This window comes from Emydura macquarii, unplaced genomic scaffold (assembly GCF_026122565.2).
Source record: "Emydura macquarii macquarii isolate MOO-44397 ecotype Brisbane River unplaced genomic scaffold, CSIRO-AGI_Emac_v2 contig_1551, whole genome shotgun sequence".
In the NCBI taxonomy this organism is placed as follows: domain Eukaryota; kingdom Metazoa; phylum Chordata; order Testudines; family Chelidae; genus Emydura; species Emydura macquarii.
This window is the reverse complement of record NW_027131688.1, coordinates 15,513,210-15,531,174: the sequence shown is the minus strand read 5'-3', so window position 1 is coordinate 15,531,174 and position 17,965 is coordinate 15,513,210. Positions and strand designations below refer to the sequence as shown.

General features: G+C 43.5%; 1 protein-coding gene across 1 annotated transcript in view; it reads left to right on the top strand.

Moving 5' to 3' along the window:
* ESR2 (estrogen receptor 2) overlaps window positions 1–17,965 on the top strand; it is an 86,006-nt gene that overhangs the window by 47,573 nt on the left and 20,468 nt on the right. The window contains exons 6-7 of the mRNA XM_067554924.1: window positions 6,575–6,713; window positions 12,722–12,855. Of these exons, the coding sequence (XP_067411025.1) occupies window positions 6,575–6,713; window positions 12,722–12,855 (273 nt within the window). The remainder of the gene's footprint in view (window positions 1–6,574; window positions 6,714–12,721; window positions 12,856–17,965) is intronic.

Below are 17,965 nucleotides of genomic sequence, written 5' to 3'. Positions count from 1 at the left end.
CTCATGGGTTTTCACAAAGTGTATGATGATCATATCAGCCTTTCTCAGATGCCGAGTTGTGTAAGTCTCCCCATACCTTGATGACTGGCTGATCAAAGGTTGGTTGCAGCCTCAAGTACAGTCCATGCCACCTTCCAGGCACTGGGTCTGCTGATAAATGAGCAAAAGTCAACTCTGGTCCGGGTTCAGAGAATAGAATTCATTGGGGCAGTGCTCAGTTCAACCCAAGCCTGAGCCTTCCTGCCAAAGGACTAATTCTGGACTAGTTTGGACCTGATATCCAAGGTCACGGTTCACCCAATAATTGCTTGGGTCTGCCTCAAACTATTGGGACACAGTGGCATGTACTTACATGGTACAGTATGAAAGGCTGTACCTCAGGCCCCTTCAGAGGTGGCTGGCGTCAGTCTACTCCCTGAGCAGACACCACTTAGACTCAGTGTTCACAGTCCTGCCTCTGGTCCTCGTTTCCCTGACCTGGTGGAAGGACCAGGATTGGTAATGTATGGGGGATACCCTTTTGCTGGTCCTCAACCATCCGTAGTCTTAGTCTCGGACTCATCAGACATAGGGTGAGGAGTCCGCCTCGGTAACCTCAGGACCCAGGGCCTCTGGTCCTAAGAACAACTCCCCTGACATATAAATGTCAGGAAACTCAGGATGATACTCTTTGCTTGCCAAGTGTTGTTTACCCAAATCTCAGGCAAGGTGGTGCAGGTCCTGACATACAATACCGCATCCATATTTTACATCAACAAGCAGGGAGGGGCTTGATCTTTGGCCTTGTGCCAGGAGGTCCCGTGGCTGTGGGACTTCTTCGTGAAACACACCATTCGCCTCAATGCGGTATGTCTCCCGGGCGCCCAAAACATGCTGACGGATCATCTAAGCAGAGCCTTTTCCTCTCACCACGAGTGGTTCCTTCACCTGGAGTTCGTCAGTGTCATCTTCCAGAGATGGGGGCCTCCCCAGGTGGACCTATTTGCTACCAGGCAGAACAGGAAATGCCATCAGTTCTGCTTGCTGCGTGGGCACAGCAGTGGCTCCCTCTCCGATGCCTTCCTTCTCTCATGGGCAGACCATCTACTGTGCGCTTTCCCTCTGATCCTCTGGGTTCACAAGATTCTCCTAAAAATCAAACAGGACAAGGCAAAGGTTATCCTGATAGCACCGGGGTGGCCATGTCAGCATTGGTTCGGCACGCTCCTGGACCTCTCAGTGGCAGCACCACTCAGGCTCCCACTGCACCCAGACCTGATCTCACAAGACAATAGCATGTTGCTTCAACCAAATCTTGCCTCCCTGCCCCTGAATGCATGGTTGCTGCATGGTTGAACCCCAAAGAGCAGGCCTGTTTGGATCAGGTTCAGCAGGTCTTGCTAGGCAGTAGAAAGCCTTCCACCAGGGCTGCCTATCTGGCTGAGTGAAAACGTTTCACTTGTTGGGCCTCTGGATGGAATCTCTCTCCATCCCTGTCTTCTCTGCAGTCCATCTCGGACTATCTGCTCTGGACTAGAGAATCAAGGTCTGGCTCTCTCATCTATTAAGATTCACTTGGTAGCCATCTCAGCCTTTCACCCTCCAGTGAATGACAGATCAGTGTTCTCCCATGAGATGATGGTCTGATTTCTCAAAGGGCTGGAAAGGCTTTATCCTCAGGTTCGTGAACCTGTCCTCCCAGGGGACTTAAATCTGGTCCTGTTGAGACTCACTGGGCCCCACTTCAAGCCATTAGCATCATGCTCCCCGCTATTTCTCTCTTGGAAGGTCGCCTTCCCGGTGGCAATCACCTCAGCCAGAAGGAACTCTGAAATCAAGGCCCTTATGTCAGAAATGACCTACATTGTGTTCTTCAAGGACAAGTCCAACTGTGCTCCCATCTGGCCTTCCTACCGAAGGTAGTGTCACAGTTTCATAAAAACCAGGACATCTTTCTACTGGTTTTCTTCCCAAAACCTCACACATCCGCTGAAGAACAGCGGCTTCATAAGTTGGACATTAAGCGGGCCCTCGCCTTTTATATTAAAAGGACTAGGCCCTTTTGCAAGTCCACGCAGTTCGTTGTAGCAATAGCAGAAAGGATGAGAGCGCTACCTGTGACATCCCAAAGAATCTCATTCTGGATAACCACCTGTATTTGGGCTTACTATGAGCAGGCAAAGGCAAACATCCCACCTCTGGCCATTGTGACCACCTATTCCACAAGAGCCCTGGCTTCGTCAGCAGCATTCCTCATACAGGTACCAATCCAGGATATCTGCAGAGCCGCAACCTGGTTGTTGGTTCATACCTTCATGTCCCACTATGTTATCACCCAACAGGCCTGAGATGATGCCAGTTTTGTCAGAGCACTGTTGCAGTCAACACATCCATGAACTCCAAGTCCACCTTTGGGGGTACTGCTTGTGAGTCACCTAGCATGAAATGGACGTGAGCAAGCACTCAAAGAAGAAAAAACTAACCTTCCATAACTGTTGTTTTTTGAGATGCATTGCTCATATCCATTTTATGACCCATCCTCCTACCCCTCTGTCAGAATTACCGGCAAGAAGGAACTGAGAGAATGTGGGGCCGGCAGCACCCCTTATCTTGGTGCATACGTGCATGGCTTCAGAAGGTGCTAGAGCCAGCCCTAAGGTAGCAACTAAGGGAGAAATCTCCAGCAATTGAGCACGTGGCACACACACACCTGGCATGGAATGGACATGAGCAACACGTCTCGAAGAACAGTAGTTACGGAAGGTTAGTAACCGTTTTTTGTGTCTTTACTAATCCTTTTGCCTATGATGTTTTTCCATAAATACCAGCAACAACAGCAGGGTGCAAACTACTCATTCCCAATCAGTTTCATTGTGTTCCTGCTGTTGGGATGCTATGTGTAGGAGCAACATTGGAAATCATGTAGCATTGGTAGCCATCTTGATTTTCCTGGATTGTTCCAATTTTAATGCTGTTGATCCCTATGTCCTTCAACAATGTGATGATACTTTGACAGAATGTAAGTGTAACTCACATGATTTATAGTGCAGCATTTGACTTTGTTTGTCCCAAAGAGAGGGAGAGAAGTAGTGGGGAAGAGACATGGGTTTTACTGGTAATATTCTGACTCTGCACATGTGCAGAGAGCAGGGCGGGACAACTCAGCTAGAAGGGCAGCAGTCTCAGAAATATCCAGAAATAGGGTGTCACAGTTACTGGACTTGCTTGGCAGCTGTTTCTGAAGCTAAATAGGAAATTTTCATTGTGGGCAATCTGCCTGGTTGGTCACAGCCAGTCACCCTCTGAGGGCTGAGACAATCAGAGTGTACACTGGGGCAAAGGTTATAAATATAGGAGTTAGACAGCTCTATGGACTCAGCAGCTTATCCAAACAGGACCAAGTGATATAGTATTTGCTGTGAAGTATTTGCTAGGTCACAAAACGGGTACCACTTTGGATACAAGCTATAGATTTCTGTTTCGCTAGCAACGGAGGATCAGTTAGCCATTAACCAAAGGGCTGCAATGCTGCTATCTGTGGAGATCCCCAGACTGATTGTTTGCTGACAGGTTTCCAAAGTGTTTGAAGGGACTGAGATGCTGCCATACTTCTCAAGCTCTGAAAAGTCCATGTGACACACACTACATAATTTGATCACACTATAAAGACTGAGAAATCATCTCTGAAAGAAGATCAGAGGGAAACATCTTTATATGCATGTGCGAAAGTGTAGATGTTATGTTGAATCCTTCTGTTTGAATGTAGGTAATAATAAAGTGGGGAAGTCTGCATGAGGAATACTAATAGACCTATTGCCTAATAGATTTTGTTTAAAAGTTATTCATAGTATTCCAAATACCATTTACAATGTTTCCTGTGTTCATTAATTTTTTTAAAAATTAGAGCCTTGTCTACACTACCAAGATAAGTTGAGCTATGTTAGGTCACCTTACAGCCACCACATTAATTACTGTGGTGGCTGATATCTACACTACCCTCCATGGGTTGGTGGTGCGTGTCCTCACCAGGAGCGCTTCACCAATCTAAGAGGGGCAGTGTGGGGAACTGAGAGCCGGGTCTCCACTCCACTGGCAGCTCCCTGCTCCACTGGCAGCTCCACCTGGCCACCCCATAGGCTCACAGGCACCTGGTGGGCTGCCCCTCCCCTCACCAGTCCTCGTTCCCTGCCGGGAGCTGGGGGAAGCCTCCCCGGACTTCTTCCCTCCTCTTCCCTGCTGGGAGCCCGGGGAGGCTGCCTGGGGCTTCTTTCCCCTGTGGAGCAGGATCTGAGCCTGAATAGCCTTGTCAATTTCAAGGCTTAGCTGTGAAATTGACAAGGCTGCCTGGCTCCTGGGCTGGGAGCAGGTAGAGAAGAGCTTCTCTCCCAGGCTCCCAGCCAGGAGCTGGGGAAGCCACCCAGGGCTTCTCCATTCCCCTCTCCAGGAGCTGGGGGTGGGGGTCCAGCTGCCCCGGCTTCTCACTCCACCCACTCCCCGCTCAGAGCTGAGAAGCCCTGTCAGTTTCACAGCTCCCCAACAGGGAGTGGGGTCCAGCCACCCCAGCTTCTTGCACCAGCTCCCAGCCAGGAGCGGAGTCCAGTCACTCAGCTCTTCAGGGGAGTGGGGGGCTTTCTTGTTATTGATAAGAATGACAGCCAACAGCCAATGTAAGGAATGCAATGTCTACACTGACACTGTGTCACCTTAACTACATCGACATAAACCCTACACCTTTCACTGAGGTGGTTTTATTATATTGGCATAGCAGGGGAATTACATCTGTGGGAGGAGCATTTTAGTGTGTACACTTCCACCGTTTTGTTGATAAAAGCTGACTATTGTCGACAAAACTCTGTAGTGTAAACCAGCCCTAGGAAATTGTATGGGACTCTCTTTTTGAAGTTTACTAGGCACTACTAACACCTGCTTATCAGGGTTTTACATACAATATCCCTGAGGGTTAGCTCTGTGTAATGCTTTCTGAAAAGTCCTGAAAAGACAGAACTCTGGCCTGTGCTTCAGTAAAGAGGTAAGTTGAGATGCAGGAAGAAGGGGAGTGTGATGCAGTTATACATAATGTCTCAGTATCCTCTTTGCCCCGTTCCATAAGGGCACCAAAATGTCATCACTTATCACAAAGTTACAGCGCAAATCCTAATGCTCAAGTTTGTTTAATCAAAGTAGCAACCCTACATGCTTTGGGAAAGGAGGAAGAGATGAAAATTTGTCTCTTAACCGTCCTGATATCCTATTAGGAGCAGTGGAGGATCAGTTCCCCAGTAGGAGCAGTAGAATGAAATTTACTAGGATTTAATTACTTACACTCAGCTACTGCTTATTCTGTTCCTTTGTTGCTGCTAATTCCAGGCAATTGGAAAAAGGCAAATATAGTGCCCATCTTTAAAAAAAGAAAGGAGGAGGATCATGGGAACTACAGACCAGTCAGCCTTACCTCAGTCCCTGGAAAAATCATGGAGCAGGTCGTCAAGGAATCCATTTTGATGCTCTTGGAGGAGAGGAAGGTGATCAGGAACAATTAGCATGGATTCACCAAGAGAAAATCATGCCTGACCAACCTGATTGCCTTCTATGATGAGATGACTGGCTCTGTGGATGTGGGCAAAGTGATGGACATGATATACCTTGACTTTAGCAAAGTTTTTGACACAGTCTCCCACAGTATTTTTGCCAGCAAGTTTAAGAAGTATGGGCTGGATGAATGGACTATAAGGTGGATCAAAAGCTGGCAGGATCATTGGGCTCAATGGGTATTGATCAACGGCTCGAGATAGTCCGGCAGAGAATAACAAATTTTATTAGGGGGCTGGGGCACATGACTTATGAGCAGAAGGTGAGGGAATTGGGTTTATTTAGTCTGCAGAAGAGAAGAGTGAGCGGGGATTTGAGAGCAGCCTTCGACTACCTGAAGGGAGGTTCCAAAGAGGATGGAGCTAGGCTGTTCTCAGTAGTGACAGATTACAGAACAAGGAGCAATGGTCTCAAGTTAGTGGAGGTCTAGGTTGGATATTAGGAAAAACTTTTTCACTAGAAGGGTGGTGAAGCACTGGAATTGATTATCTAGGGAAGTGGTGGAATCTCCATTCTAAGTGGTTTTTAAGGCCTGGTTTGTCAAAGCCCTGGTTGGGATGATTTAGTTGTGGCTGGTCTTGCTTTGATCAAGGGGTTGGGACTAGATGACCTCCTGAGGTCCCTTCCAACCGTAATCTTCTATGATTCTATGCTAATAGAAATTAACCTTGCACAGAGAGGTGTGTAGGCCTGGAGCTGGCTCTCTACATACAGATGAATTTCATCCTATATGCAAAAGCAGTAGCACAAGTATGATACTTCATGATTTTAAAACTGTTTTGTGGTAAGTGTTGCAATGATGTGTGTCTGATTCCTATTCAAGATTTAAATTCTTGGTTTCACAATACAGTACTTAATTCTAATTTTTTCTCCACAATATATAGCTTGTGACTATTTTCTTCTAGTGTATGAGATATTTCTGTGCTCTTTCTTTAACCTTTTCTATTTTACAAAATAATGAAATAAATAGGTGGACATGTCTGATGCTATTATTTCATTGTTTTAGGCTTCATAGAGCTCAGTCTATATGACCAAGTGAGGCTCTTGGAAAGTTGTTGGATGGAAGTTTTAATGGTGGGTCTGATGTGGAGGTCGATTGGTTATCCTGGCAAACTAATTTTTGCACCAGATCTTGTATTAGACAGGTGAGGAAAAATATAAATTAGTTTCTTTTGATGTATGTTTCATTTCAGCTTATGGTAAAAGGAAGCATATAGCTATTAGGGATGCTATTAACATTTCTCACTTAAAAGTGCAAATAAACAATACTGTAAAAATAATGTCATGATGTTCCTAATCTCGCCAGTAGATCAAGAACTCTAGACAGAAAGAATAATGTCAGGTGGATCGAACTTGTGAGTTTCTTAATAATTCCTGTCATAAATTATCATCATGTTTTATATTCCAGTATTTGTTCATTTCTCTGGTGTCTGTCCAGAGCTCTAGACAATTTTTTTAAAAACACAATTTAAAATTAGTTTTTCCAGCCACTAGATTCACCCAGGAAAAAACCTGACACTTTACCAAATCATATCACATGAGCCCCACCTAAATATACTTGTATAGCATCTTGTCCACTTAGAGTATCATTACAGTACACTAATTTTTCTAAATATGGGAAAAATAACAGGCTTTGCAATGTTAGTGAAGTAGGAAATAGTTCTGTGTGTTTGTATATTATGTAAATAAAATAAACACTGAAATCTTTTCTTTAGTTAATTCCATATATTACAAGTGACAATATTACCATTTTCAGGCATATGCATAGCAGAGTGTACCAACTGGATGGGATGTAATATGAACAATTCTCTGCAAGACTTAATCAAGATTTGAGCTCTAGGTGGTTCTTCAAGTGGTCATGGGTGCTCCATTGTAGGTGTGGCAGCACCTTTGTGTCTGGAGTCAGATCTTCAATAGCAGTGCCCGTCAGACCGCACATGCGTACCTCCCACCTCGCACAGTACATAGGAAGTATATATAGCGCTGTGTGGTTCCTTTTCTACCACGTACAGTCTGGAACAGAACCCTTAGCAGAGCCCATTTTCGTCTTCTCCTTAGATAGTTCTGTAGTAAGCTCTCCCTTAGATAGTTAATTCTTCATTTTTTCTTCTCTTTTTCCTCTTTCTTCCTTCAAAAAATATTCATTAGTATTAATTTTTTCTACTATTTTATCTTATTTTCTACGATCCTACAATCTTTAGCATAGTGGTTTCCTTTTTTTCTGCTTCCCTCCCTTCCCAGTCAGGAAGCTATTACTTCACCCTTATGCCTGGTTCCCCTGGGTTTAAGAGATGCGTCTCTTGCGGGGCTGCCTTCCCGATAACGGGTGGCCATGCAGAGTGCATTCATTTTTTTGGAGAGGAACATGTAAAGTGCTCCCACTGCCCAGATTTGAAACTCAGAGCAAGAAAGGACAGGGACACAGACTTAAATTGTTCCTGATGAAGTCCCTTCGTCCAGCCTCTGACTCTGGCTCTCATTCCTCCCTGAAGAGGCCTTCACAATCGTCAACTACCAACCCTCACTCTCCATGACCGAGTAAGAGAAAAACATCTTCTGACCGGGCCAAGGGTAAAAAGAGAGTGGCCCCCTCTTCAACTACTGAAGCACAAACCCAAGAATGCTGTCCCTGGCTAGATCCGTGGCGTCAATAGCTTTTGATAAGGGTCCGGGCACTGCAAAGAATCTGAGTTCCTCAGCCCCTAGAACAAAGTCGAAAGACCATACTAGGGCACATCACCAGTGATTGGCACCACCCTTTATTACTTCATCTGTGTCTCCGAGACCCTTTGTGGCTCTTGAACAGTCAACAATACTGAGATCAGCACCGAGAAAGCCACTGGCACCAAACAAGACCTAGGCACCAAACAAGACCTTGGCACTGACCTCAACCATTGCTAAGCCATTGGCATCAAAAAAATCTCTGACACACCTGCTGACCATGCTAAAAAACACACTACGGCTCCATGTACAACAATGTTACCGTTGATGCCATATGCACCACAGGACTACAGATACATATCAAACAAGAGTATTTGATACTCCAAAGTCTCCACTTCTTAAATGAGACATACCTCAAGTCCCACATTCACCTGAGTCAAGCCATGCCTCACTCTTTCCAATGGGAACAGTTCCTCCCTTCCTGAGTGATACAGAGGAAGAAGAAGAGGAGAAGTATGCTTAATCTATTGCCCCATCAACGTTGGGGCAAATAACGCCAGTTTTGCAAACTTACCCTTCAACACCTCAGGATATCCAGTCCTGGCAAGGTCCTCCTTGGATGCAACTGCACATTCTTCTTCCATCTAACTCGCCATATTGTGACCCTTGGGCCATGTATATGGCTCAATTTGGTAACCCACCAGCACAGCAGATACAATGTCCTCCATCTATCCCATCCTCAACTATCTCACAATCTTCAAGTACAACCTTCACAAGCACAGGAGGAAGAACAAGTGCAGGAGCATGAAGAGGAACATGAGGATGATCAAGAGGAAGAGGCACCATTGACCCTGCATTTCTCATCATCCTCACCTGATGAGGCCATCATGCCACTACCTCCTACTGCAGCTGATGATTTTAGACATTTTCAAGCCTTGTTCCACAGAGTGGCAGACACTCTACATATCCAACTGGAGGAGGTTAAAGAAAAACAACATGAACTGATTGACATTCTCCATACCTCCTCGAGAGCAAAAATTGCACTACCTATCAATAGTGTATTACTCGAACCAGCCAATCTTTTATGGCAAACCACAAATGGGCAGATAGAAAATACTATGTACCAGCAAAGAACACGGAGTATTTATTTTCATACCCTGCTCTGAACTCCCTCGTTGTTAACGTGGCATAAGAGAAGAACCATCAATACCAATCCTGAGCTGCCCATCCTGACCGGAATTGGAAACAATTAGATTTCTTTGGGAAAAAAGCTTACTCCTCTGCCACGCTCCAGTTTAGAATTTTGAACTATGAGGCCCTCATGGTGAAATACAATTTACTAACTATTCCAAATTGGAGGAGGTATGTCAAGATCTCCCAGACTCTAAAAAGGGGCAATTCTTGCCCTTAATAGTGAAAGGCCATCTTATTGCCAGCACAGCTCTTCAAGTCTCTTCCAGCCAACATGGCAGTCCGATCTATTGTTATCACGGTAGTAATGCAGCAAGTCTCCTGGTGACATCTCTCAGGATTCCCCAAGGAGGTACAAACAAAGGTTGAAGATCTACCATTTAAAGGACAAAAATTATTCTTGGAGCATACCGACAACGCACTACACTCACTAAAGGATTCCCAAATTACACTCAGATCTCTGGGTATATACACTTCACAGCCAAAGAGGAGATCAGGGAAATACCAACTCCCCCCAAGATCCCTGTCTCAACCTTATTACCTGGAGAGGCATTTCGACAACCAACGCCCCTGTCAATGCCCTCCCAATAATCACAACAATCGCAGACAGCCCACTGCACAAGGGGCAGCGTCTCGTACACCTTCTAACAAACAACAATTCTGAAGGTGTGGTCGAAGGCCCGAGAACATCATCTCTGTTCCACCTGTCCCCACCATCTATGACATCACAAACAGACAACCAGTTTGGCAATCGATTAGCTCTATTCCTACCACCTTGAATGCTTATCACTTCAGACAAATGGGTCCTGGAACTAATCAAGGAAGGATATTCCATCCCTAACTATGCCATTTTGCCACCCCCTTATCCTCTCCCCATCCATCTTCAGGGACCCCTCTGATGAGTCCATCCTCAGGGAGGAAGTTAAACCATCTTTTGCAACTGAGAGATATAGAACTGGTCCCTGTACAATGCAGGAAACAAGGATTCTATTCCCACTACTTCCTGGTTCAGAAGAAATTAGCGTCACATTCTGGACCTTCACAACCCTAAACAAGTTTGTCAAACTACAACGATTCAAGATGGTTACCCTTTCCACTATCATACGAGCACTGGAACAAGAAGACTGATTCTCTGCCTCAACCTACAGGATGCATACTTCCATATCACCATACATTCTGCTCACAGACACTTCCTACAATTCACAGTTGGCAACAACCACTTCCAGTACAAAGTACTGCCTTTCTACCTATCAACAGTGCTGTGAGTTTTTTCCAAAGTACTCGCAGTGGTTGTGGCCCATTTAAGAAAGAGAGGAATAATGATCTTCTCGTTCTTGGACAATTGCCTCTTCAAAGCCCCATCCGAGGCCGAAGTATTCTGAGCAGTTCACACAATGATGAACATTTTAAAAAGTTTAGGTCTCCTTATTAACCTCGAAAAATCCACCTTGAGACTGGTGCAAACATTGGAATTCATTGGCGCTCAAGTCAACACCATACAAGCAAGAGCATTTCTGCCACCTCACAGGTTCACAACCATAACAGACCTGATCTCCAACACACAATTGTGCCCTGAGATTACAATACAAACATGCTTCCAGCTCCTGGGACACATGGCGGCAGCCACTTTCATTGTCAGACACGCAAGGTTACATATGCAATGTCTCCAGGGCTGGCTCTGTACTGTGTACCTTCCTCCCAAACACAGTATGCAGAAACCATTGTCCATGCCAAGACAAGTCAAGGACTCTGCTCTGGTGGACACATTCCAACAAGGTTTGTGTTGGAGTCCCCTTTCTCCAATCCTCACCTACCATGATTTTTAACCACCGATGCCTCCATTGTTGGCCGGGGAGCACATTTGCTCGAACACAAGATGTAGGGCAGAGAGACACCCACTGAATCCACTCTTCACATCAACCTTTTAGAACTAAGAGCAGTTCGCAACGCCTATCAACATTTTTTACCACTCCTCAAACATTAGATGATCTGAGTGATGACAGATAAACTCGCCTACATGTAAGTATATCAACAGACAGGGAGGAGTGAGATCCCATTCTCTATGTTCAGAAGCAATCAAGTTATGGAACTTTTGTATCCAAAACAATATCTCCTTGAGCATCAGAACATCATGGAAGACGCACTGAGCAGGACCTTTTCTCACGAACACGAATGGGAACTAACTATGACAGCTCTACAACCCATATTCCATCAGTGGGGCCATCCTACCATAGCAACAGAACACACATTGCCCCCAGTTTTGCTCCAGAGCAGGTCTGGGATGAGGATCAATGGGGGACACTTTCCTCATGACTCTGACCCTGTAAAACACATCTAATTACATAGCAGACGTGACACCACTAGACACATGTACACACATAAATGGACTAGATTGCAGTATTGGTGCACCCCTAGGCATATCGAGGCAGCTCACGCCCCGTTACCACTCATTCTGGACTACCTCCTCCAACTCAAACAGGGTGGAGTAGCCAACAGCTTGGTTAGAGTACATCTGGCTGTCATCACTGCTTTTCATCATCCTATTAAAGGATATTCTGTATTCACACATCCCCTCGTCAAGAGTTTCATGAAGGGCATTCAAAATCCACACTCATAGATATGAGCCTCCATCCTTACCTGGAACCTAAAGTATCTGAGTCAGATACAAAGCATCATCTGATAGGCTGCAGATAGTTAAAAGGCAATATTGGTTCTGTAGCAAAGGAAAAAAATTCCACTTCCAAATGATACGGCATTTCAAGGATATGCTAAAGAAATGACTGAGAAAACGTGTTAAGCATTGGGTTTTTATGGAAGCAGGTATTTTCTGAATATGGAACTCCTGTTATATAAATTCCCTCATCTTTGCAAGTTGGAGGGAATGTATAGAAGAGCCTGGGCTAGCAGACATTAAGGATATTCTGTACATTTAAAAAACGTTTTCAAGACGTTATATTTGGTCTGTGATCTGATTTTTATGGAGATCTTCAATTACTACAGGGAATGTACCTTCTCAAATAAATAGTTATTTGTAAAATTCATTTTTCTTTTTTAAATTAACGATAGTTTGTCCATTTTCAAATCCCTCCTTAAAACTCTCCTTTGCCGTGATGCCGACAAAAAGACTTGACAACAGTTAGGCAGCCTGGTGAGCAATCACTGTCAATCATGCTGACAAATATTGTCTAATTGTTTCCTTATATTCCCCTGTCTTTGTATTCATCTTTTGTCTCTTGTCTTATACTTAAATTATAAACTCTTTTGGGCAGGGGAATCATCTCTTTGTTCTGTGTTTATATAGGGATGAGGGGAAATGTGTAGAAGGAATTCTGGAAATCTTTGATATGCTCCTGGCCACGACGTCAAGATTTCGAGAGCTGAAATTACAACACAAGGAGTATCTGTGTGTCAAGGCTATGATTCTTCTGAATTCCAGTGAGTAAACATTTGCCCTTGCGGTTTGTCAAGTTATACTGATTATTTATGGGAAAAAGCTGTGTTTAAAATTGGCAAAAATATCAAAGGACACATGCATCATTGAAAAAGAAAGCAATAAAAAATAGAACACTTTTTGTTGCTAACATTTTGTAGTGGCTTTTCGTTTGTTATATTCAGTCAAATCCTAGGTCATGTTATTATTAGACAGATATTTTTGGACTGTATCCCAGGGTAAAACCTGGTACAGAAGCTCAAAAGTCTGAAAGCTCTCATCTGTAGGGTGGAGTTTACGGCCCACAGAAGGGCCAGGGGCTTGTCCTCTTAAATTGCTGGAGTGTGCTGATGAGTGGGAAATTCTGCTCCTGTTTGGATCCAGAACATTTGTGATATGGGTAAGGCCCTCTGGGCTGCTGTCTGGGGCCCCTTTGCTCCCTTGTTACCACAATTATCTCAGATACTGCCAATGCAACCTAATTGAAATGAGCTATTGTGACGTTTGATTTTATTTTCATTATAATTCACCAGCAGAAATAATGTAAAGCACTCAGCTGATCTGCAAAGTGATTTCTGGGAACTGCAACTCTGGTTTACAATCACAAATGTGAACCACTGGTGTATTGCCTTTGTTCTTGGCAGACTTTGCTGTAATAATTTCATCCCAGGATCCATCATGTAGTGATGCAACCAGAAACCACCAAACAACATCTGTATACACAAAATTTGATATTGTTTACATCTACTATTTTCAGTGTGTTGCCTCAGCATAATTCTAAAGGGGAATCAGAGATGCTTATGTTCAGCTGTTGTCTTAAGTAAAATACAAGTATTTTAACAGAAAAGAGAATTTTATCCTTTTATTTAGCAAGTTTGTCAAGAGTCTTGCTCATTTAATAATCTAAATGTGTGACCAAAACCATTTCATAAGTACAAAAAAGTCAAGCTTGATAAAGAATTGTTCACACACACAAAAATGTGATGGCTATAAAACAGCCAACCTTTTAAATGGTAAAATTAAATGAGATACCATTGACGAGAATTCAATACTGCCTCCTAACTCTCTGTGTTGGATTAAAAACCACAAGTAGGGTCCTACCAATTCACAGACGTGAAAAACATGTCACAAACTGTGAAATCTGATCTCCCCCATGAAATCTGGAGCCCAACCGTGAGCTCCTACTCTGCACAGGGCTCCAACTACTAGTCCCGCCTGGGGATAGGGAGGGATGGAACTTTCTCTTCTCCTGCAGGGCCGCTCCTGGGGCGGGGTCATACCCACCTCTGGGAACCTCCCCCGGCTGCAGGAAGCTCTGTGGCTCCAGCTATCAGCCCCCCTGATCCGCACAAAGAGACTGTGGCTCGAGTTGTCACTCTCCCCGCATAGAGAGGCTGCGGCTCAAGCTGTGAGCCCGCCATTCAGGCAGAAGACTGCCAGGAAAACTGGACATATGGTAACCCACCCCCCGATATCCTATGATCCTTATTTCTGTACTGCTGCTGGCGGTGGCACCTGGCCAACAGCTTTCCTCTCTGGCTGCCCAGCTCTGCAGGCAGTGCTCCTGCCAAAAGCAGGGCAGAAGTAAGAGTGACATTCCCATGACCCCCCCTACAATAGTCTTGCGATCCCCCACCCTTCACCTTGACTGCCTTTTGGGTCAGAATCCCCAGGGTTAGAACACTGAAATTTCAGATGTAAACATCTGAAAACATGAAACTGACTAATTTTTAAACCCCCTGGCCATGAAATTGATCGAGATGGACCATGAATTTGGTAGGACCCTAACCATAGGTATTCACAAGTACTCCCATTACTGGTACAAGACTCCTTCCATTTCATCTGTGAGCAAAACAGAAGACAGACATAATTTCCTGCCAACGTGTGTAGGGTGATGGGCTGGCATGATCCTTTTTTAAACATGGAAGCATTTAGGGTAGAATTTTTAAAAGCATCTACTTGATTTAGAAGCACAAGTCTATGGTACTTATGCTCCTAAATCACTTAGATGCTTTTGAAAATCCCATCCTTAGAGATAGATCATTCCTCCCTGGAAACTGGGAACTGATACCAACTGAAGTACTTTTTGGGGGCTTGGCTGTGGGGTTATTGGTTTTTCTTTTCCTTTCCTTTGTGACTCGCTTCCTTAACTAATTATTTTCTTACTGGGCCCTTACATGGTCAGGGTGTTTTAGATATCCTGTGTAAGTTCCTCAGGTTAAACTCAGGGCTGGTCTACACTGGTGGCGGCAGTCAACAGGAGATACGCAAGCTACGTTGACCTACTGTGGCATCTTCATGACAGCGTTGCATCGACGGGAGGTGCCCTTCCGACAACGCTGTCTTCCGCCTTTTGGGGAGGTGGACTAATTGAGTCAACTGGAGAGTGCTCTCTCATCGACTGAGTATCGATATAATTCTTGGCATTAAAGTATTTCATATCAATGCATGACACAGTGCAGGCAGGAATATGGATACAATGTGTAGAAATGACAGATTTCAAGTTTAAATTTTTTTTCATGCCCTGAAAGCTTTTTTGTTTTACAATAGTTGGCTATTGTTTTCTGATTTTTATTTATCCCAGTGAAAGCATCTGAGTGCACTTAAACTACTTTGTCCCTTTATGCTGTAGGACCAGTAAATGCATTTTTTTAATATCTCTGCATACCGTTGATAAATATTGAATGCTAGATTTAAACTTACCTAATGATTATAGAGGACCATATTATAGATTTCAAGCTTGCAAAACAAGCACAGAAACTGAGCTATAAAAGCATCTACTTTTGTATGTACATTCTTTGGACTGTATTTGAGGATCTGGCCCTTTGTCTGTCTCTGTCTCTCATATTCTGAAGAGTCCATGCTTTTGAGTGAGCAGCATGATTACAGCAGAAGAGCATTTCATATTATTCTCATTTTCAGTACATGGGATAACCCACTAAGAATAATTTGTCATCCAGATTTTCACAGCAAGTCACCTGTTTGCTCTCTGAAGTACTGCAAATAAAAGCTAAAAGGGTTCTTAGTCATAGGCTTATACAAGGATCTGATTTATTTTCTTATTTCAATTTGTTGGTACATAAAACACCATAAGTTCTTAATAAATGTAATTTAGTAGTTGATTTTTTTTGCTATGGTGCCTTTAATATAGCTTTGTAATCTTTTACTGTTTTTTTTTCCTTTCTGTGAGTAAGAATGGGATCTTTTTGTTAGTGTTCTATCAGATGTCTATTGACTTTCCAGCTTGAATTGTTTACAGAAAGCCTTTTCCCCAGTTATTTGCAAGTTATCTGCAGCTGTTGTATAATCTGCAGTAGACGTGCAATCTAATATAATATGTGGCAAATCATGTTGTATAGAGGTTGCATTGTGGTGTCCCCTTCATCAAGGAGAATAGGGTTTCAGCATTATTAAATTAAAAGAAGCATAATTAATTAAATAGTTTTCAGTTGTCATAGTCTTCATACTATTCGCAGTTGCAGCAGCCCAGGACACAACACTGAACAGGTTAAATTGTTCTGCAAGTACTGTCGTGTTTTCAGCCATGTCCATTTTCGTCTTTAGAGATGGCATCTGGTGTCAGTAGTAGAAGCCTTGTAACATTTTGATTATTTCCACAGTTAACTTTTTAGTTTCCTATTTGTTATATTCCTATGTGTCTGATAAGCAATTTTAGGATTTAAGTATGAAGGATTGCTTATTGTTTCACAGCACTCCCACTGAGAAGTAAGTTTTCTTTTTCTCCAGTCATGTAACCATACAAAAGTACAGTTGTATATTCTTTAGCCAGTTTGCTGCTCTTGGTTTGTGGCATCAACAAGTGAATTTCTTGATTGCCTCACTTTATAATGGCCTTCTAGTAGGCACATTCTTCACATTTGCAGATTTAAACTATTCTTACGAAGCGTCATTGAGATAATTATTGGATTTTTTTTTTAAAAAAAGCATGTACCATCAAGGTTTGCCTTTTGCTTACAGCAAATTGCTACTGTTTTGTTGTTGTTGTTTGTTTTAAATAAAGATCTACATGTGACCAAATCTAATCTTTAACCTCTCCCATTCTCTTGCCCTCGGGATCCAGGCTGTCTCCAAACTTACTACTACTTTCTCCATAATATTTCTAAAAGCTAATGTTTTCTTTCTTGTCCAGGCAGCTAACTCTGTTCCAAGCCCTCTTCATCTCATCCTGATTATTGCAGTCTCTTCTCTGGCCTTCCTAACATCCACATTGCCTCTCTCTAATCCATACAAAATGCATACGTTACAACTGTCTTCATTTCCCCAGTCTCTCTGACCCCTTCATCTCCCTTTGTGAATCCCTCCATTGCTCTTCCACAATATTAAGTTCAAGATTCATGCCCTAACCTTCAAGGCCCTTCACAACTCTGCCCCTCTCTAATTATCCAGCTCTGTTTTGTCATACTGGTCTCTTCTGCCCCATCAATAATACCAGTTTCAACTACTTGCTTGCCGGCTTCTCCTACAAACTTCCCTGACTGATTTGTTTTGTTTCTGTCCTCAATGCATCTTTTAACATTTCACAGTTTATGCTAGTATGACAAATTTCTGATTTATGACTCAGCATGAGCAGGCAGAGCGAAGTAGCTGGCTGTACCTCACGCTCAATGCCTTCCTCAATCACTGGGATAAGCATTAAAGCCTTGATCCAGCAAAGTGTTTAAGCCAGTTATATACCATTTTGCTCCTGGCCCCATCCCTATGTAGGAGCTGTTTCAGAGATGGGAGGGAGCTGTTAGAGCAGCCATGAAACTGTTCTTACTTAAACAAAGGGCCAAAGTGACCCCTGGGAACATCCAAAGTTGGGGAATGCAAAGATGACAAACCACACCTTGCCTCCTCTCAGGTCCTGTGATAAGTGCAGCTCAGCCAGACCCAAGAATCTGGCCCTGTATCTTTAGTAGATATTAGAAACCAACTGTTGTTAATGTAGTTGTGAGATTGGGGGATACTGAGATACACAAATGGCATGACAAAATTGCTGAGTAAAAAAGTTTCTATCAGAGATAGAAATCTAACACAGAGCAGAGTAACATATAATTTTAATAGAATTTTGAATTTATTTTATCTGATTCTACTGAAAAGTTACATCCAAAG